The following is a 22,565-nucleotide window of genomic DNA, read 5'->3' on the forward strand; positions in this document are numbered from 1 at the left end:
CAGAACAGCATCCCAGCCCTTATGGACTGAGAAGGAAGTGATGAGCAGAAACCCAACCCTACAAAGCAAAAGAAGAAAACTGTGTATGGCTTATAGGGAAAAGAGACTGCAAACAAATTTTTCTTAAACCTTCATTTGTTTTCTTCCATATCCAACTATTAAAGCCTGACATGAGCTTGTATTTGACATTTGTCTGCTAGCTAGGAGAAGGAACTCAATGGCAACTGTGCATGCTGCTATGATTCATGTGAGTATACATACTCGTATCTTCTAATACTTTGCATTTCACTGTTGTAAAGAACAGAAAAATATGGTATCAATATAGGAATATTAAAAAGAAAAATGTAACCCAGAACATGCTGTGATATGGACATTACACTATTACACTACAGATATTACACTATTAAAAAAAATATTAAAAAGCAGAAATATCCAATATATACTACTGAGTGATGCTCATCACAGAATCATTTCTCAGAAATAGAAAATATGAGACTGCAGATATCTGTGGTGTGGTGTGCTATTAACTGAGAACATGCACCAGTCATTTGCACCAGAGATGGAAGAAAACTATTAGATCATAGTTCACACCCTACAGATGGAGAAAACCATCTTCTGCTGAAGAACCTCACAGATATTAAAAAGACAACATGTCATCATCTGAGATCCATCCCTAAAAGCTACCAATTACACAAAACACACCCTGAACTGACCCTAGTGTATCTGTTGAAAATGTCACTGGAAATGCTGCACAGGAGATAGTTTAGAGCAGTTTAACTGTTTCTAGCAGTATAACTGTTTATAGCAGTTGTAGTACAGCATTATTACTTATAAAGACACAAAAAAATAGTCCTGAAATATCACTTTGTGTTCTGTTTAGAATAAATCATATATAAAGACAGGCCATCACATGCCCTAAGAACATTTCCTCAGAAAAAAATTATAAATCAGGATATTCAGCTGTCACCCCATTCAACTTGGACAAAGACGAAACAAAGAATTTGCCTCACAGGCATGGCAATTAAGTCTGCTTTGTACTTTTAAATACAATAGAAATCAGAAAAGTAAAATGTTGGCCTTTAAAGACAAAGTTTATACAGACTGTTTACTTTGAAATTAATCTGTGATCTGACCAAGCTTATTTCTCACTAGTACACCAGACATGACAACCCCAAACCATTCAAGAAAAGCACAACTATTTTCTCAGTATGGGTTGAGGGAAGGATGCAAGAGCATGCACAAGGTGATGTATCAGAAAAGGCTAGGCTGATCTCAGGAGATCCCCAGATTGATCTCTCCCAAAATTGCTCTTATTGTATCCAAAAACTATTTATTTTTCAGTTTCATCATATAAAAAAGGAGAGGGGGATTTCTATGTCTTGCCAGTCCCATAATTCAGTCATGCAAGTCAGTGACCAGACAAGTATTTTTTTTTTTAGCAAGTTACAATTGTTAATACAATTTAATATGCAAAATTGCAGTACTTCCAGGCCATAAAAATCTCATAAATTCTCTCAAGTCCTCAAGCCAAAGGTGGCCTTATATACTTCAATACTGAGTATTGTTTTATAATTTTAACTAGCACAAGACACAGGAAAAAAAGAAGGCATGAGAAAAATGTGCTCATGAACTCTAGGAAAGGACAGAACATAGCTATAAGTGCTAGAACAAGTATGACCGGAAGAGGTAGAAAAGTAATTACTAGGAAAAGCTCCCATAAATTAAATTTTAAAGTTCAGAAGCTACTGCTTTTCTTCGTGCTTCATAGCCATTTGGACACTACCATGACACCAGGATCACTTTAAACAAATACAGCTGTGACATACCCTTTGAACTTTGTTGACCACTGTACCATATGATACAGCTATCATCAAACCCGGTAGACAGGGCTTTTCAGTGAGAGCTGACTGACTGTCCTCAGATGTACATCCTTCCTACAGAGTATGAAAAGGAGTTGAGGGTAAACAGAGGAAATCACAGGACTTGCCCCGAATAGAAAAACTTGCTTTCATGTCCTGGGTCAGAAGCTATCTGGGGCCTCAGCTGGCACTGCAGTCCAACTGTATGCATAATTAAGTCAATTTTTTCCTAAAGCATGTCCTCACCATCATCTTGGCTCTTTAGGGATGGGTCTCCAGCCCCTCATACAGTGGATTTTCAGTGGTGTCTTTGGCCACCACTGGTAACATTAATAGTACATTTAATCTGACCCCTGGTCCAAGTAGTTTACTTTTTTGTTGTCTCTTTGCTGTAGTTTTAAAAACATTATAAAAATTACAAAACAAATGCAAAAACAACCCATGGAGAAAGAATGTGAGCCCAGATGTGCCTTAAAAAGCTCTAACACACTACATTAGAACTTTAAACTTGCCCTCCTTTCCCTAGGCTGGTGAGTTTTTAATTTCTTAACTGCAGAATGACACCATTTGAGTAAGGAAGGGAAATCAATCTATTGGTATACAAAGCCTGACCACAAAGAGGCAATTACAATGCCTTTTGGACTGGGGTTGGGGCAGAGATGCCTCATTTTTAAGACCTCACTGAGTGTGTGGCTCAGCCTTTGTAGGCCGTGGCGGCTGGTATTCTTGAAAATGAGAGGCTAGGCACATTTGTAATTTTAACTGCACCCAGGCTGGCAGCCACCTCTGGAAATGGCCCAGGATCCTATGTGTCTCACAGCAGGGTCAGCTACAGCTGCTCCTCCACACAGGACGACTCCACAGCCTCTCTGACAATCGGTTCCAGTCCTTGATCACTGGCTCAGTGTTTTTCTTCTGTTTATGTGGAATTGCCTGCATTTCAATATGTGCCCTCTGCCTCTTGTCTTTGCTGCTGGGCACCATCAAGAATAGCCTGGCTCCATCTTCTTTACTCCCCTACAGGTAGTTAGACACAGATAAGATAGCTCCGAGTAGATAAGAGTACTGCCCTGGTCCCCACCATGCAGAAGTGACTTTACAATCAGCAGCTCAGACAGACTTTAAGATGCCAGACTTCAGAGACAGGCCCATAACAGTCACCATTACAATCTCCTTTCCCAATATTCCCAAACTGTCTCTGAATGAAGAGTAGAATACACTCCATAAACTACATAGGTCTGTTGGTGTCTGAAACAAGAGTTTCTAGTACTCACACAACACACATTACAAAAATGACTTGATACAAGAACAGAAGAGACCCAAAATTTTATTGTCTTGTCAGATGTAAAAATTTATTTATGCTATTTATCAAGTGTTTAAATTTACACAAAAGACAACACTTCTACTTCAGTTCAAATTGTCCATCAGTAACCCCTACATCAGAATACCCTCAACACTTCCAAGTACAATTTTTACAAGATGGCTTAGAACAGCAGAATCTCATAAATAATGGCCAGCTTCACAAATCTGAAGGTCACTACCTCATCAGTATTTCTCTGCTGAGCATGACCCACAGAACAGTGGAAGTCTTAAAACCATTTTAATCCCCAAACACTATCACTACTGCACTCAGAGCATTTAAATCACATTGCCCTTCATTAGTAACACCAAACTTTATAGCTAGTCTTAAAGATTTACCACATCTCCCCCAACAAAATTTTTTTTTTTATTAACATTGTAAGAGCACTGTGCATCAAAACAACTGCAAAATGCACAATCATCCATTTGGCTTGGTTTTACAATAAAAATAACATCAGTCATCTATTTGTTAACTTCATCTCTTGTGTTGTGCTCCTTTCCTCTCCCCTTTCACTTAGGAAACTACACTAGACCAGGCAGTTTAATTGTAGCACTGAGGTAGCATATTTTAACTGAACAAAATAATAGGTCTGCTACTGTGCCTCTTCTCCTTTAAAGCACAAAAATAAAAATCCCCACAGCTTTTCAACTTATTTGGAGAAGACAGGCATATAGTTCATTTGCAACAGCCACTCCTTTTTTAGTTCAAAGCACAAAGCATCTCTGAATGGTAGATACATTGTACCAGCTAGAATGAATGAGAACATATACAAGAAGAAAGAACTATGTCAGTTTTTTCAGAACTATGGTAACATTTCAGCTCTATGGCCTATTGTTCCCTATTATGAAATGAATCTTAACAGTCTCTGAAATTTAATTTCAAAGACTCGGATCCTGAAAAAGGGCAGCTGTGTCTCAGTTCTTCTAAATGCTTTTCATACTATCTGCAGAAAGGGTCAAATAATTGCAACAAAACCAAAAGAAATCAAATGGACCTAATATAAAATCATTAGGAATTAGCAACATAAGTACAGTAAAAGAATTGAAGTTAAAAGATGTAACATGCAAGAATGAACTGAGAGCACTTTCCGTTCACTTTAAAGTTAGACCTGGGATAGCCTAAAAAAACCCCCCAAAATCCAAAAGAAATATTGATGCAAGATTAGAAGCTTAGTTTCATAACAAATTGAGAATAACAATATCTCAGCTTTGCCCTTCTGGCTAAAAGCTTTAAAAGAAAAAGTTGAAGTCAAGCTGTATGCAAGACTGCAGCCCTAAGATCCAGACTGTTTACTGAAGCAACTCCTACATAATTCCTACATATACCTGTATATTTAGGAGTAACTAGTAAACAGTGACCCCAAAGAATGGTAGTAATTTTCTGCTCTGTACACCATGCTGGTACACATAGCCTTGTTAAACTACGTTGCATGTTACACAATCCTCACCCAGCCCCAGGCTGGATCTTTGAATCCCCCCCCTCCATCTTTCATAAAGCAAAGCAAAATTTTTACTGCAGTTAAAAGCCCTTGAGTCAGCTGCATACGTATGAGAAACTGTTTTTTAACACCTTGGAAAGCAGATTGAGAAGTAACTGAGTTGACTGATAAATAAACCCTCAGGAAAACACCTTAACAGCTGAGGGAAAATGCATAAGTTATAACAACCAATTCAAGCTGTTTATGGAGACTTCAACGTTAACCTTTCAAGTAATCCAAGATGCACTCCAATGCCTGCTATCAAAAATTTAAGGCTTTATGAACACCCTTTTATATACAAAAGGAGTATTAAACAGAAGAAACTTGTTTACAGTAAATACAAACATCTGAAAAATCTCTGAAACCTGTTTATACAAATACTAATAATTTTTTAATATTTTGTACAACTAGAAGGTGCACAGATTGGCATTCAAGCAGTCAATGCTGGCAAACATCTGTCAGACAATAACATGATTTACTTGGATAACAATATAGTTTAAAATGCCATAAATTAAAAAATAAGTTAGTTCACATTTTTTTCCCCAGCTTTTATGTACATCTTAGTCTTTAATGAGATTGTGTAGCCTTCTTCAGAAGCTCAAGGTCTTTCCGTCGGCTTTTGATTGCTCTGGCACAGCCATATTCTTCCAGTTGTAAAGGGATATACTTTTCTATCTGAACGAGCCCATGCCCAGCAGGACCAGTAAACAGCTTAATCCAGGATGGCTTAAAGTTTCCTCTGAAGCCCAGAAAGGCCAGGCTTCCTGTGACAAAAACAGCACAGTGTTACCAAACCAGCCAAGCCCATCTAAATACACACAGGACCCCCTGGGAAGGGAACAGTACACTCCTCTGAAATTCTCCCCCCAGATTATTCAAGACTTTAATTCACTCTCAGCTTCATGTGCACCTCACAAGGAAATACTGATTTGCAATTTCCATTTCCAATATTCAGTATTAAATAATCTGAAATCTCAATTTGAAAACACAGCTATCGGGACAGTTATAAAGTCTGCTTTCTTAGACAGGACTTGTGCCAGGGCCCTGAACAGACAAGAGCTACCCCATGTGGCCTATAAAGTGATCATCTCTCAAAATACCAACAGCTTCTCATCTCTACTTTCAAATTTTGTTAGAACAGGAAATACTAGTCTGGCACAGGAAATAGTTTAAAAGTAGATTCACTGGGTGAGACACAAAATACAGACTTTGGGAAAAAAGCCAGGGGCTATTTTTCTGTAATCCACGGGCACAAAGAACTGCAGTTCTTTGCTTGCAACAAGCTTCATACAATGCCCTTCAGGGCAATGGGAAGGGTCTTCTGCCTCATCTGCTGAAGGGCTGCCCACCCCGCTGCTCAACAAGGGCTGACACACAGCAGCCCACACCAGTGCAAACTGGCAACCATCCTCTGCCAGCTGCATCCTTTCACACACCCCATAAGAAACCCACAATGCCAATATAAACACACAGACCAAGGCGGTGTCAAAGAAATGTGCAAAATTTCCACCAACCGTTGCTCTGAAGATAAGGTGGTTTGGCTGTCCCAAGGGACATTAAGGCTTCTGATAAATTATTAGGAATTGCTACATCACCTCTTGTGCTCAGTAGAACTATGGACCTGCAGAAACGGTATGGAGACAGCAGCTGTTATAAACACAAAGTTTTCTTAATATTCTGCTACACGTTTCTGCAGCTAGCTGGCCTCATAGTCCACTTGCTTGAGAGCATTCATGCCATGTCATTTCATGTCATGGAAAGAGTCAACCCTCTCTGAAAGCAGTACCTAGAAAAGCACCCAACTAGAATTATTTTTTTTTAAACTTTTAAATTTCAAAATCATTGCAAAGCGTTATTTAAATATAGTTTAATATTTTGTATCCAAAAAATCAAGTTTAGACAATGATCCAAAATTAGAAAAATTTTGATTTTTCTGACACAAACTTTTCCTCTTTCTTTAATGATAAGCAGTTTTCTCCCTAGACAGGGAGAGTACAGTATAATATCTTGTCACATAGTTCTTATCAGTGTCCTTAAGTGACCTTATGAACACAAAATTATTCTTGTTTTAAGCAAAGGAGTGTTAGTACATGATGTTTAGCTAAAAAAAAAAAACCAACCAACTCTTCTTGAGGTAAAAGGCAACACTGGAAAATTGTATGTCTTCATAATATGAGTAGCATTGTTTTCTCAAATAAGGCTGAACTGATTGTTAAAATACTCCTATGTTTCTCCTTTCCTCCCAACATAGATACATATTTTGCTCCCTTTCTGTGCTCCTGTATAGACATTGTTATTTACACCCTTGTTAGAGAGCAGAGCAGAGCAGTTTACAGGACATACTGAAAATAAGTGGTCAGCACACATACCTCTGTGGAATTCCAGATTTTAAATATCCATCTACACTTTTAATGTCTACTCCAGAAAATAATTTGCTTTCTGACACTGTGCCAGTGCAGGCATTAATTACAACAATAAGTATACCATTATCCTTGAAGGAAAACATAGTGTCATTGACCTGAATGGGAGAAGAAAAAGACAGAATAACTTCTTTCTTTCTTAAAGTTAATATAAATCCAAAAGTGATTCTACTGTACTCGGTGTAAATCTTCACCTAGTTTAGTCAAAGTGGTGTACTAATTCCCTTACAAATACTTGTTTCTCCCTAGCATCTCTTAATCTTCCCCCTTGAGGGGAGGCTTTCAGTGGGAATTCTGAGATTGAACTGGAGCCTTCAGTCACTGGCTTCTACAGAGAGATCATACATTTCAGGTGACTTACTACCTGCCTTAATTGTTGTGCCTGCTTCAGGAAGCTAAAGTTCAGATATTGGACCACCTGGGACTTCTTGGCAATAGCACAGTTAATCTGTCTGTGCAGCAGATCAGTTCCAGCCCAGTTTCTTCCCATGGAGCACTCTTACTGCTTTGGATACGGCACACACATTCCTGTAGAAGTTTGCAGCTGCTAAGGTTATGCTGCTCACGTGCCATTTGTCTGTCTAAGTAATTGAAGAGTTTTATTATTTCAACCAAGTTAACACACTGACATTGCAGAATATAAACCACATACAGACTTTAAGCTTTGTGGTGTGAGGATATCTGCAAACGCTATTTCAGCATCATATGCAAGTCTCCTTCAGCATCCAAATAGAAAAGTTAAACTACTATTTATACAGTACCATACCACTAGATGTATCAGGACCACACCAGAATAAATCAGAAAAACAAGGAAATCTCTGTATTCTTTAGTAAATTGCCATTTTGAAGGAGTTTAGCAAAGCTTAATGGCTTGAATGACCCATCCCATTAACTCACTTATTTGTTAGCACAAAACCAATTTCAACAACATGGATATAACTAACAAGTGGTTTCATTTTTGGTTGGGTTTATTTTTTTCAAAAGTGGCCATCAGTAAACATATCCGTCCAGATTTCAACATGAATTTGAAGATTCTAAACTCTCCTTTACAATTTCCTCTCCAGCAGGAAATGATTCAAATAAAAAATGGAGTTTTCTGAGGTTACATCAGCTTTTTGATTGTTTGATTTTTAAAATATGAAGCAACATTCTTCATTCCAGTGAAAAGTGAGGTCAGCAGTATGTAGAGCTGTACAACTGCTGCAATCCAAACTTCTAAAAAGAAATGTAGTTAGAACAAAACCATAAGGAATACTTACAGAAATAAATGCTTGTTGACCTCTGCTTAACTCTTTTTTACCAGATGAATTAATTTGCACAAGGAGGTAGTTTTTGTGAGGATCGCTGGTGAATACCATCTGGATAGTAAAGAAAACACATTAAGTACAGATATGCGTGTGTCTTCAACACTTTATCATGACAGGCAATTTATAACAGACCGCCTGTTCTCCAAAGCAAATGCATCCCTTTGTCAGTGGAATTATTTATGGTACTAGTAATGCTAATAAATATCATGATGTATAGTATAACCCATTTTATTCCTTTCAGTACTCTTCTCAGCTTGTATAGCTGAAATGGATAATGCAATTTCAAGTTCATGTTAATAAGCAAAGGTACAAAAAAGAGAGAGATTGTCCAACAGCATTTACATCTCTGCAGCAAAGCTATCCTACATGGAGTACAGGCAGTACTGTAGCACAAGACATCAGATCTGCCTATGTCCTTTCTCCACCGCACTCAAAGTAAGAGGTGAAGGAGTATTTTCCAAAGAACAAAAACTAAAATCTTTGTGCTATATATAAGGGCCTCTCTGCCTTCTAGCATACAGGAGACCATCGCTAGCAAGAGGTGACCATTGCTAACTGGTAGGTGCTGTATTCTGTGCTGAAAGACTGAAATTCTGCCTTAAACCATGTAGACAGCAACACCAACTATACAGTTTGTGGAAGTTTTTGCTTGTTTTATTTTACCTGAGTTGTGCCGCATTTTGTACATGGTACAGTAGCTTTTACAGGCATCTGTTTTATGACGGTTGGTCCTTGGTAGTACTTTGGGTAAGCTTTTGCCATGCAATTACTGATCCCTTTTGCTGAATCTTTGGTCACAATCTTGACCCTTTCACATCCCTGAGATGAGCAATAACTGTGACCATCCCGATTATATTTGGCTTGAAGAAATAAAAACAGTAATCTACACAAAAGGGGGAAAAAGAATCTAGATCAATTGCTGGAAAGATGGGCATTTATAGTAAAACTGAACAGCCATATTTCATGATTTTCAGAAGGAGGGAAACAACAGTACTCACTTCTGCACCATTGTTCAAACTTTTACAAAATATTTACAGTTTACTAGAGTTAGGAAGTCTACTGATTTATCTGAAATTCCCAACAATTAAAGGAGACATCATTATGAATGCATATTGTTTGAAAGAACAGCCACTCAAAGCAACGGCTTGCAGGAAACAAAAAACAAACTGCAGAGCATAGATGTTCTCTTTAATCATAGATCTTTGCAGACACCCAGCAGTAACTGGATATCCAACTTCGCCCACCAGCACTGGACAATGTAATTGTACAGTTGCAAATGTCTGGAAAGGCAATTTAGGGGATAGTGGTCATTAATGTTCACAGTACACAGAGACTAGTAATTCTTCTACTGTATATTTAACTGTTATCACTATAGCTCTTAGATAAAAGAAACTTAAACGTCTTTTCAAAAGTTACAGTCATCTACATATTTACTACAGACAGACAAATAAGGGAACAAAAAAAGTAACAGAACGAATTACAATTAAAGATCAACTTTTGTAAAACACACAAGTGATATATGTAGGACTTATTTTACTCAAAGTTGACCATATCTTAAACCTCTCAGACGGATCTCAGTGGCTTCTGTCAAAAGTGCTTCTGAAAGAGAGACTAGGACTTTTAAATACTTTCAAGAAGGCTGACAACTGATCAGGATTTTCAGAAATACATTCTTAAAACGTTCTGGGAACAAAAAACTTATTGGAAGTTTCTAGACTTGTCAGAGAAGGCACAATTTTCCTCGAAATTTCTGAAAGACACTGCTCTGCAGCACACCAGATACCACGCTTTCCCCAGGAATGGGGGTAGGAAATATCTGTGGCAACTGTGGTGCTCTTGGAAAAGTACTTCAGTGACAACCACTGCATTTTGGACATTCAAAGTCACATAAAGTCTTCTTTCAAACAGGCTTTGGGCTCCTTTGCAACAGCTTTCCTCTTATGTAGGTATCTCAATCAGTTGCTTTTAACATTATCACACTGGACATTTTAAGGTTAAACATCGTCTTCCAATAGGGTCAAGTTACAAGGAGTTACCCAGTACTGTTGTCAAAGTAAAACTTCTTGTCTGATCGATTCTTTTCAAGCTCCATCATTGAAGATACAGGCATGTAGCGCTCTACCTTGCTTGACAGAGCAGATGATCGCCTTTGAAAGGTTTCCAATACTATAACAAAATCTGTATTTGGTTGATAACAAAGACCAACACGAATCCAGTCATTCCTGAAAACAAAATAAAATGTATGATTCACCATAGGAACAGTTTAGATGACAACAGGCAGCAAACAGATCAAGCAAAAAACAAGTAACAGGAACACGAAAAGCTCCCAAACCCTCAACCAGCAGATCTTTCTTTCCCTTTCTACACAAGGTGTTTCATTAAACATTATAGTAACTTTGATACTCTCAAGATATATTTGATTTCATACTTCAGATATTTCATAAGCTTATCTGACCACAAAATTAAGTATGCTAAACTATTCAACCCCATTTCTGCTCAACTTCACTATCTGCACATGTTCTTCTCCAAAGGATTGTCCTTAAAGATGCTGTACTGGACAAAAGTTTAACTTCAGGTGCAGATCTATTGCTTAATCTCTTGCTTTTTATACTTTAGTATTTGTAATTATGAAAAAAAACCAATCCAAGATCCAGTCTTACTGATGGTTGCAAACTCTCATGCATGCTAATTCTGCAAGACTTTACTTCAGTATTGACTTATGGACCAATGACATGAAAGGAAGTAAACATACCTGTTGAAGTTAATGAGATAAAGATAGGTGACATTTGGAGCTTTTCCATTCCAATGTATTGTGTAGCCCTTTTGGAGCATCACTACTGGCTGGTATTGTTGAAAGACAGCTCTTTGATTAATACCTCGAAGAACCATGGGATTGGCTGGGTACTCATCTCGTACTATAGTCATGGAAAGATTCTGCCCATTCCAGGTTTGGACATAAACCTACATATAGAGGAGGATGAAAAGAAAGAGGAAGGATCTGGACACTGTGCAAAAGGAACTGAAATAGTGAAGAATAATCAGTACATTTTTAGTCAAAACACTGCAATTCCATGTTCTGAGTTATGCAATACACAAATATCTCCTGAGGAGCAGCTCTATTTGAAAAGCTGTTGTAGATTTTGCCTGGTTTACAGACAAAAATGGGGAGGAAGGGGGCAAAAAAAAAGTATATATAATTAGCTATGGTACTTGGCCAAACTCATATAGAACAGGAATCAAACCTATGTGAGATTTGTATTCGGAAGGTGGTATTTAACATCCACATTTAAAAAAAAAAAAAAAAAAAAAAGCCCCCTTAAAACCCACTCTGTAAAAGACAGACAGCACTCCAGTGGAAGAAAACACCTCCAGTACAAAAATGTTTCAGCAGATAGGGCTGCAACACAGAACACCTGTTATGCATACCCATTTGGTTTTACCACGCAACATCTAATACTGGACTCCCAGTTTACATGCTGAACAAAATATACACATCTGGATGAAAAGTGTCATATGCATAGAAGCATTTTTAAAAGGTTAAAGAATTTTTAAATCCAAAGATAGGTAACTTTGTAGTTCTTACATGCCCTCTGGCCCCAAAAATTGTTCATATTGTAGATTTGCCCCAAACAGAAAGCTCCAAGAGTACTAGCCTGTGCATAGGTCCCACTGCAAACCACTCCACTCCAATCTGTAATATTTATGCATTTGGGGTGTTGAATCAAGTAATTGTCCATTCTGCCCACATAGGTATCCTTGTAGTCAGTCACTGAACCATCAAGATCATGGAATACTGAGTTCTTGTCACCATCCAGATCTCCTTCTTCAAACCAGGGACCAGGTTTCCCAAAGAAAGCTTTCAAAGAAACCTGGCAAAAATAATTATTTTATTTTTTTTTTTCCCAGATAAAGCACAGGCTAACACTTGCACAACTCCAGACACACAGGAATCTGACAAAATTGATTCAATACCTTACAGCAAGGACAGTGGAATCTTGCAAAACAGACATTTTAATTTTTAGTAATAGGGTCAGGTCAGCTCTTGCTTCTGAACAGTGTTAGCATTTGCAACTGAAAATTCATTACTAAGAATATACCAAACCTTACAAAGATCTCCTTTCAGCTTCACCATTAGCCATGAAAAAGTTCATTATTGCAACATATCCTGCATCTCTCTTGGTATTGTTTTGCTTGGGAGACAAAGGGTAAACCTTGGGTGATTTCCAACCAAGGGAAAAACCATATGGAAAAGATGACCTAGGGCCTTTGGATGTTTATTTTAAATACAGCAAGAAGAAAATAAAGACATTTGCAAGTATAAAAGAAAACTTGTAATAAACTTACGTTTGGACCAAACTTCACAAGAGAAATGTTGTTTTTTGGTGTCATCTGCCATGGATTTTTCATTAAAAATCCAACTGCACTGGTAAATCTGTCTGGAGTTGGCACAAAGTTTTTGAATGTGCACTTGGTAAGGTGAATAGGTCCATCATAAATTTGAAAGCCTCTGATTGGAAATGTCCTGTTAATGCAAGCAATATTTATAGCATCCTGTAACAAATCCCATGGTAATCCTGAATCTGTGTCATAAATGCATTTCCTCGCAGAGGAATCAACAAAGCAGTATTAAAAGAATGATTCGCACCTTAGACCTCAGCAAAGGATATCTTGTTTCTGCACTTATCTAGTGAGAGAAAAATCCCACACACTTTTGGATTTTCCTGTTAGAAGAGCTGTCACTGTCCATTTGCAAATGTGCCCCTTTCCCATATTAGGAAGTAACAGCAGGAGGATAATACCACCTGCTCTTTGATTTATTATGGCAACTGGGAGAAGTACCTGTAGAGTGGAGGAAAGTAAGTGTCACTTCTAACACCCAGGGAACTGCAGGCTGGCAAGCCTCAGCTTGGTGCCTAAGAAGGTGATGGAGCAGCTAATCCTGGAAACCATTTCAGGGCACATGAAGGACAAGAAAGTCATCAGGAATAAACAGTATGGATTTGCCAAGAAGCAGTCATGCAGACCAACATGATAAACTGTGATGAAATGACTGGTGTGGTAGCTGAGGGGAAAGCAGTGGACATGGTCCACTTTAACTTCAAGGCTTTTGGGCTGGATGAGAGGACAGTGAGGTGGACTGAAACCTAGCTGAATGGTTGGGCCCAGAGGGTGGTGGCATGAAGTCTATTTGGAGGCTAGTAACTAGTGGTGCACCCCAGGGGTCAATACCGGGTCTAATCTTGTTCAACATCTTCATTAATGATCTGGATGATGAGGTTGAGTATAGTCTCAGCAAGTTTGCAGAGGGCACAAAACTGCAAGGATACACCAGAGGGCTGTGCCGCCATCCACATAGGCAGGCTGGATAAATGGGCAGATGGGAACCTCATGATATTCAATATGGGGAAGTGTAAAGTCCTGCATCTAGGGAAGAACAACCCTATGTACCAGTGAAAACGATGAGTCTTGGTGGAAGCCAAGTTGACCATAAGCCAACAATATGCCCTTAGTACAAAGAGGCAAATGGTATCCTGGGCTGCACTGAGGTGTTGCAAACATTGAAAGAGGTGATCCTTCCCATCTATTCAGAACTGGTGAAGCCACATCTAGAGTGCTTGTCCCCAGTGCAAGACAGACTTGTTGCTACTGGAGAGAATCCAACAAAGGGCCACAAAGATAAGTAAGTGACTGAAGCATTTGCCATAGGGGGAAACACTGGGAGACCTCAAACTGTTCAGCCTTGAGCAGAGAAGGCTCAGGTGGGAATCACATCAATGTATAAGAATCTCTGAAGGGAAGGTGCAAAGACAACGACGGAGCCAGGCTCTTCCCAGTGATGCCCAATGACAGGATCAGAGGCAATGGGCACAAGTTGAAAACCAGGAAGTTCCTCCTGAACATAAGGAGGAACGTTTTCACTGTGAAGGTGATGCAGCACTGGCAGAGGTTGTGGAATCTCCACCCTCAGAGATATTCTAAAGCTGCCTGAACATGGTCATGGACAACCAGCTCCATGTGGCCCTTCTTGAGCAGGGGAGTTAACGACCTCCAGAGAGCCCTTCCAACTTCAGCTATTATGTAATTCTGCTCAACTAGACTGAATACCTCATATATCAGTCTCATTAACCTCCCTCTGAGTGGCTAAGCAGCAAAAAACCAGGGCAGCCTAGACCTACCCCACCCTTCTCTCCTATTCTGTAGCAAGGGTAGGACTTGCTACTATCTTAAAAAAGCATCACAGCAAGCCAGAGAAAAGAGAAAAGGATCATAGTCACAGATTGTCAGACTGTAGTCTGTAGTCCTAAACTGACTGTTGAAATCCTTTTGCCTGAAAGCTTTTTCTTTCTCTCTTCCAGGATCAAGTCTTTTTTAAAACTAATGTTTCATTAAAGTAGGGTAACTTAAATCACTATGGAAAAGCAGCCTATGGCAGCATCAGAAGAAAACTGACTCAGCAAGAAGTGACACACCTGCACACTAAGTGTTAAAAAGTAGAAGAGTGTCACCTTCAATAGAGTCCTAGTCTCTCACAGCTCCAGCAAGAGGGTGTTTACATCTGATACAGAGAATATTTCTTCTATCATTTCTACTTCCTTCACTCATAACACACTTACCGATTTCTAGGCAGAGTGCGTGCCTTGCTGTCTATTCCTCCAGTTCCCGCATATTTATTTTGGCCACCTGGAAACCCATAATTCTTGCTCTCACCTATGAACAGTGATTCAGATACCTCCTGGCTGGCACCTTCATCATTTGGAAAGCTCCCATCACTATCAAAGCAATGTCAGAGATAAAGTTTTAGCCAAGACTCTTCAGTAGGTGAACACACTAAGCCATAATGCTATTTTTACTTCTGTAACGGTCCTACTGAAGCAGAACAGTCTAGACTACATTTACAATACACAGAACAATAAACTGAATCATTAACAGTATTACAGGCTGTTTGAAACACCAGCAGAGAGCTGAGCATTAAATTTTTTATCTCCCTTTATAGTGCAGCACTCTTTCAGCTCACTTTTGCGATCCTAGAACCAGTTTGTCATAACCTAAATGGCAGCAATTTTGGCTAAGTTACTTGATTCTTTTTTATTAGAAAGGGCCTCTGCCCCCTCAAACTGCTCATCCCCTTTCTTTTCTGTACTCACTTTCAACTGTTCAGGAGAAAATCAAAACTGCCTAAGGAATTATACAATACCTGAAATAGCTGGATAAACATAACCCTTCTAGTGAAAAGGCAGAAAATTGTGATGTAAACCAATCACAGGTTGAATTAAAAGTGCAAGGTTTGGCAGCTCTGTCTTTAAAGCATTTATAACATCATCTGAACCACTGGAAATAGAACCAGGCCCTAAAATGAAGCTATAGCCTTATGAAAGTATACCTATTAATTTTAATAGATGGATGTATATTTTCTAAGCTTCTATGCAAGAAAAAAATAGAAGTTAACACAAAACACTCACCTAGCAAACGTCAAACCTATTCCATTGTCTGCAAACCTAAAAGAAAGTTCAAAGCTTCAGTCACATTTTCTGGATTATCCTAAATAAGCTACCGTAAGAGCACATCCTGCTATGCACTGAATTTTTCTATTAATGGAATTTAGAACCACCATACATTTAATAACCCTTCTAAAAAATGTTGCTATTAAAAAAAAAAAATCAACTCATCTATGTATTTTAAGCAGGAACATGGGAACTTCAGGGAAAACACAGATACCTCAGTACAAATTTACTGTCTCTATCAACTTTTAGACTTCATTTTATTACGTTAAGTTTCTTTTTGCCGTTTAATGCAGGTTCTCATCTAATCACATATAAACTTCTTTCATTTAAAGTATTGAGATGGTATGAAAGCAGTTCAAAATACTAAGGAGTTCCCTGAGTTAAGCATCAATCTTCTCCTATAACCCTGTTGTAATGTGCTTTCATAAACAAAGCTTCAGGGGAAACTTCTCAACAACATGCAGCTGTTTGCTTCTGAATACTTACCCAGAGTTTTGAATGAGGATATCCCCTCCCCTGACCCAGGCCCCATGATCATTGTTTTTGAAAGATATTAATCTGTCAATCAGGGCAGCAACTCGGGGTTTTTCAGGGTCTGCATCTTGATGAGGTCGAAACCTGGGACAGATGAAAAAACCAAACACTCAATACAAGAATACTGGTCGTTTTACATGTGTCATGTGTGTTGGGCTGAGAGAGCCTAAAAGATAAACACTCATGCTCGTCTGATGGGCAAAATCTACTCTGCTTCATGTTTGGAATGACAGAAGCCAAAACCAGATGCACTTATAGCTCCCTATTTCTAGACAAGTGACTTCAGGGTATAATGAAGCAGGAACATAAACCCTCTCTTTTCCAGTAACTCTTCAGGGTTTTGATCAATCTCCCTGAGTTTCTTTATCTGCATGTCACCTCCTTTTATCACCTTGCTTTTTCTTTTTGCCCTCCCCACTTGTATTGCAGCATTAAGTGCCAATGTTTGGTGAATGGAATTAAAGCTCCTTGGAAGAACAGACAGAGATGACATGCACTATACAAAAAAAAAAAAAAATGTTAGAGGTTTGTCTAACTACTCCTTCAAATCTTTCAAACTCTTCTGATGTTGAGGAGTGCCTTTTCTTTGAGCACACCTGAGATATTTTTCTATTCCAACCTAGACACTCCACATTGCTACCAAGATGGTCTTGCACATTAAGTTATGGCTGAAATCTGTCTTATACAGCAGGAAGAAAGAGCCCAATTAAAGACTAGTGGAAGCTTTCACTTGATTATCCCCAAGATCCCAGAGAAAAAGTAATACATTAAAAAATATGAAAATACATTCTGAGCAGGGAAAGGTATCTATACCCCTTATCCTGATCACCTTGTAGTCTGATTGGGATATGCAGTGCCCCCCCCTCAGGGGAGGAAGGGGAGAACTGATGAATGTTTGGTTTTGACAGTCTCAGATTCCTCAATTAACATTTAAACCCGCCCAGTTTGGTTTCATGTACAATGGTTAGTGGTCTCATGTAGTTACAGAGTGTCTCATTACTTCATTGGCTGATGTTAAACATGAGCCCCACCTCATGCACTGAGTTTCTCCCATCCTCTGTTGATGCCCTATCAACACACTACAGGTTCTCAGAGAGCATTTTGCCCTCATATGTTCCTCTTGACTACATGTTATGACTGAGGTAATCCACCAGGGTTATATAGATTTTCTGTGAAAACTGTGAACTAGTGAGTTAATTTCCAAATCACAAAGTACTGAGTATTACAAAAATTAGGAACTTTCCTCTCTGCATCTGCAACTATCACTTAACTATCCTCATCCTAAACACAGGTCAATCTGAAATAAAGATAATCTTATGAATTATATTTTCAGTCTTAATGCTTAGTTGTCACAATAAAATGATGATGGATACAGTTATCCAATATCGTCATGTGACCACTATCCCAGGCTATTTTGTTTGAAGTTCAGGACAAGACTAACCAGGCACACTATAACCTGAAACCTTCCTAGACGCATAATTATTTTTTCTCACTTAGTAAACTAAAGAAACTGTGGTTGATTGTACTATCTCTGCAAATAGCCTTCAGTAAAACTGTACCACTGAGCTATGATCTCCAAGTCTAGAAGGTATGGCAGAAAGCATTCAGCAGCAGGAAAGGCAAGAGGATTTATTACTTGGCCCTATTAAGCCTTTTCCTACCAATTATTTAAAACTGAGTCATAAATCAGAGAGCAGATTTTAAAGTAAGACTTTACTTTTAGAAGCAATTCTAGAAAATATTTTAAGCATGACAGTAAAGAACGTTTAAAATGATGTCCTCTAAGAGGCTGAAAACTATCTTGAGCAAGGACTCAGAAGAAACAGCCAATTCTTTTAAGGCACACCATGCTTTGTTGTCCCCAAACCAAATAAACAAATGAGGGAAATACATCTATATATAAACTTGTTGTTTATTATTTATTAATAATTACATTGTTTTAAAAATCTTTTTCCTCACATGAATGTGAGACCAATCTCAAAACTTTGCCATTTTTCACACACTTTAAAGACAATATCATTTACCTTGCATTGTTGTCCAAACAAAGATATTCTCTGGGATCATCAACACTAGCATTAGTTGTTTTAACACCCTTATCAATGAACAAACCAGCCTGAAACAAGTAAGGAAAGAAAATTCATATTATACAAAACTAGAGTAAACATTTCTAAAAAAATCTAAAATTTAAGCTTTACATTGCATTTAATACATGTATTAGAAACTCTCAGATCTTTCAGTTTGGCCTTAACTGAAATAATATACAAGGGAAAAACAGCATCTGTCTATGCTAATTTGGGCAGAGGAAAAGAATTGCCTGGGATTAAAAAAAAAGGTGATGGAAAAATCATTAAAGTTCACTTCAGATTTCTTTTACAACATCTAATTATTTGACGTTTTACACTTATTTCCAGATGCTGCTCTGGAAAACCTGGAAGCCAACCTTGTGGTAAATTTAAAATACTCTCAAAAATGGGGAAAAAAAAATTCTGCTGTAAAAAAATGCTTTACATTTCACTTTAAAACTAAACTACCTTCACCACTGAAGCTGATTTTTGCCCCATCAACTTGAAACTCAGTAAATCAGTGTGAAATAATTGGAGAAAACAGAAGCAGAAGGAAGCATTTGTGTTATTCAACCTGAATTACATACACAAATACCTGCAGCTACTCTCACCTCTGATCCAAATCTTGATTACAGTTGAGTGCTCCTACACAAGTAGATCCTCCTACCTGCTAGTGGAGTTCACTCTTTTAACATGGAATTTTAGTGCACAAACTGCTACCCTCGTTTAAAGATAATACAAGTTATACAGCTGAAACACTTCTTTACTCACTATGTTTTAATTCCAGTCGGAACAAATGTCTGTCACAAACAGACTGTTAACACAACTTCTAGAAAACAGTGCATCGTTTCTTGATAGCCCAGACTGCCCAACTGCCAAGTAAAACCAGTTTCACTTGATAAAAAAAAAAAAAACAACAACAAACCAACAGTGATCCTGAACTTTATTAGGTAAGCTTCTAACACAAATATTTCAAGTTAGGTGGCTTTGTAAGTGTCTTTTTATATATCCATATAGATATGTTCACACATGCACAGAGCAGCTAGATTCCAAATGAAAACATTAATTTAAGGATTTCAACTTCACTTACCTGAATATGTAAAAGATACTAAAGTCACATTAATAAAACAATACTGAGTGCCTGTATCTAGGCTGAGGACGCTCTAACAAAAAACTGTTGCCAATGACTGGGCTCCTGAAGGCAACCTGGAAGCTTAATCTCTAGTCAGAGACTGTGCCACCGTGTGAAAACACCTGAGCTACTGTACATTAGAGATTCAGAAAAACAGTCTCAGCTATTACAGGAAGCTATTAGATTAATAACAACTGCACAAATTTTGATGCTTCAAGGGCCAGCTTTCTTCAGAGTAACACCATCAGTAAGAGAGTAGCATCTGAAATGCTACTTCTGAGAAAATTATTTCCGTAGAAGTATTAAATCATCTTAGTATTTTGTGCTTTATGAGGATATTAAACACAGTGAATACTCAAAATGTGGTAAGAAACTATACACATGCTGATTATCCACTGTTCCACAGTACCTAGATAGAATCATGCAGTTCAAACACAGCATGAATCCACCACCTAACCAGCTTAAAATGTAAGTTTTAATATAGAGTCTTAATATAGAATAGTTATAAACAAAAGAACTTCAGTTTTTTAAAATGAGATAATAAATTACCTTAAAATTAGAGTGAACTCTGTTGTTGTAGAAGATTCCAAGGGGTGTAAGCTCTGACTTGGTTTCAATGGCTAAACTATGAGAATCTCCTGTAGCAACCTTGTGGAACAAATACCATATTCCAGCATCCTGCAAGTAAGGAGAGAATACCATTACTTATAAATGAGTCTGATACTACTATGGCAAAGTGTCAGAGTTAATGTAATTTTTGCATGTCAGTTATATTTCATCACACACTTGATTTTCCTTTGTTTACTAGTAAATAATACCATTTACAGCCAAATACTCAAAACCTTTCCTCTCCTCCTTACTGTTACAGTCTGACTAAGATTTGTTCATTTCTGCTCACATCAGAATTTAATGACACAGCCAAAAAACCCACAAGGGCTTTCAGAAGAAGGGAAAAAAGCACATCAAGAAGCCTGGCCAGTTCAGAGCACTATGCCAATAACATGCAGTAATAATTTCAGCATCTGTTCATTTTCTCCACTTCTTCAACATCCTGCTTTTAAAGAAACTAGATTTATCTGCTAAATGAGACCCATAAAAGTTTTCCTTTCAAACACACCTGGGTTCACAAGAGGTGTCAACACAACAGCACCTGCATAGCAGATACCTATGAATATGAAAAATTTTGCCTGCTCACATGCTCTGTGCTCATATAAAGTAAAATTTAAAAAAAAAAAAAAAAAAAAAATCGCTGCACAAAACACATTAAAGGGTTAAACAGTAGCTAAAGAAACACTGTCTACTGAGTGCTCCATCCCATGAAAAACTGTCATACAGTTCACTCATTTCACTCTGAGAATATACTAATCTTCCAAACAGTCCTGGAAATTCTGCTTCTCAGTAACATATTTCCATCCGTAATGATGACACACTTTGACATTTCTGGTGATTAACAGTTCCAAAGCAAATGTGGATGTTCCATTAATAAAAATACCGAAATCTTACTTCACATATAATTGAATACAGCTCTGTGCTTGGCAAACTCAAGTAATTTTTATCCAAAACATATCCCGATGCTTGAAAAAACGTTTAATGAACTTAAAATCTCCTTAAGCACTTGCAAGCATTCAGAAATAATGAAAAAGCATTTTTTTCCTCGCCCTCTCTCATATAGAGCTCAAACAAAAGAAACATCTATTGCTGATACACCCTTACAATAGGCTTCATTGTGTAATGAAGGAGCTTTGGGGGTGGGGTGGGGAATGGGATTATTTTATTTGCTTGTGAACTGTTATAGTTTATACCAGCTAAAGCTCTACAGTGCAGAGTTTGTACCAACACAGTTGAAGTATTCTGTTTCCGAAACAGTAAGTTGTAGTCCCTTTTTTCATCCAGTGCAAGGGAGATATATCAGAGCGGCAAATCTTCGTAACACACATAAATGCTCACTCTGACCATGCACATACTGGTAGCAAAGGGAAGTTACATTTACTGGGATATGCTACAGAGTTAGAAGACCTTGCATGTTTTAAGCACCATATCAAGGAAGCCATTTCCTTTATCTCAGTCTGCAATGCTAAAACAAGGTAAAGGGGTATTACATAAAGCAGAAGAACTGGAAAGACACTGCATTAGGAAGAGAAGAATTGGTTTGATTCCGTAAGTGTGTCTAGAACCTTTCAAGTGGTAGACAGTAAACTAGAAAAGTTTGTAAAAAAAAAAAAAAAGCCAGACTACACAAAAAGCAGAAAATTTTCTAAATGTTTTATACTTGAAATATATCAACTCATCTAAATATTTTGAATCCTGTTCTATTAATAACAGTTTATTACATATTCTATGCCTAAGAATACATGGAGACACACTCATATTCTACTTTCAGCACTGGAGCCTTTGCAACAACAGCAGTCTTTCTTGTTTTCAATTCCCACTGATCTCTTCAGAAAAATCCAATCAAAACCATGCATATCTCATCCTCTCATCCAGCACAGAACAGACTCCAGAGCCCTCCTCCACAACATGTACTGAGTAGTTCAGCTTTACTTCAGAAGCAGCTGTGACAAGAGATTCGCACTAATATAAGGTTCACAAAAACGTATGAGCCATCATTGGTGAGAAACAAATTACTAATGACTGACAATAAAAGTGTTTTAGCTGCTTCTTACACAATGAACTTTTTTTTTCCCTCAGTCATTTTTCATTCCAATGACTACAGCTCTGAAGGCAAAACTTGTGGAGCAGTCACACAGCAAATTCATGACAGCCTACAGAAAATACAGAAATCTTAATATGAAATGCGCTAGTTCTTTTCAAATAAAAGGATTTATTCCTACATACACACATTGACACTATTGTCAGGCCTATTAATTCCAAAGACAAAGAGATCATCTTTGTTGCAGCCAGAACAAAGATC

The 22,565-nt window shown here is 37.9% G+C and overlaps 1 protein-coding gene across 2 annotated transcripts in view; it reads right to left on the bottom strand.

Annotated features, from left to right (window-relative positions):
* Positions 1–3,191: 3,191 nt before the first annotated feature.
* CEMIP2 (cell migration inducing hyaluronidase 2) overlaps positions 3,192–22,565 on the bottom strand; it is a 52,386-nt gene continuing 33,012 nt past the window's right edge. For both annotated transcript variants that reach the window (XM_074931909.1, XM_074931911.1), the window contains 14 exons: positions 20,204–20,332; positions 18,484–18,572; positions 16,412–16,543; positions 15,884–15,919; positions 15,038–15,193; positions 12,768–12,945; positions 12,077–12,292; positions 11,176–11,384; positions 10,460–10,645; positions 9,087–9,306; positions 8,376–8,474; positions 7,066–7,214; positions 6,211–6,317; positions 3,192–5,460 (listed from right to left, as the gene is read on the bottom strand). In XM_074931909.1, coding sequence (XP_074788010.1) covers positions 5,264–5,460; positions 6,211–6,317; positions 7,066–7,214; positions 8,376–8,474; positions 9,087–9,306; positions 10,460–10,645; positions 11,176–11,384; positions 12,077–12,292; positions 12,768–12,945; positions 15,038–15,193; positions 15,884–15,919; positions 16,412–16,543; positions 18,484–18,572; positions 20,204–20,332 — 2,103 coding nt within the window. In that variant the 3' untranslated portion in view covers positions 3,192–5,263. The remainder of the gene's footprint in view (positions 5,461–6,210; positions 6,318–7,065; positions 7,215–8,375; positions 8,475–9,086; positions 9,307–10,459; positions 10,646–11,175; positions 11,385–12,076; positions 12,293–12,767; positions 12,946–15,037; positions 15,194–15,883; positions 15,920–16,411; positions 16,544–18,483; positions 18,573–20,203; positions 20,333–22,565) is intronic.

The sequence above is a fragment of the Athene noctua genome, chromosome Z (assembly GCF_965140245.1).
Source record: "Athene noctua chromosome Z, bAthNoc1.hap1.1, whole genome shotgun sequence".
NCBI classification, from domain to species: domain Eukaryota; kingdom Metazoa; phylum Chordata; class Aves; order Strigiformes; family Strigidae; genus Athene; species Athene noctua.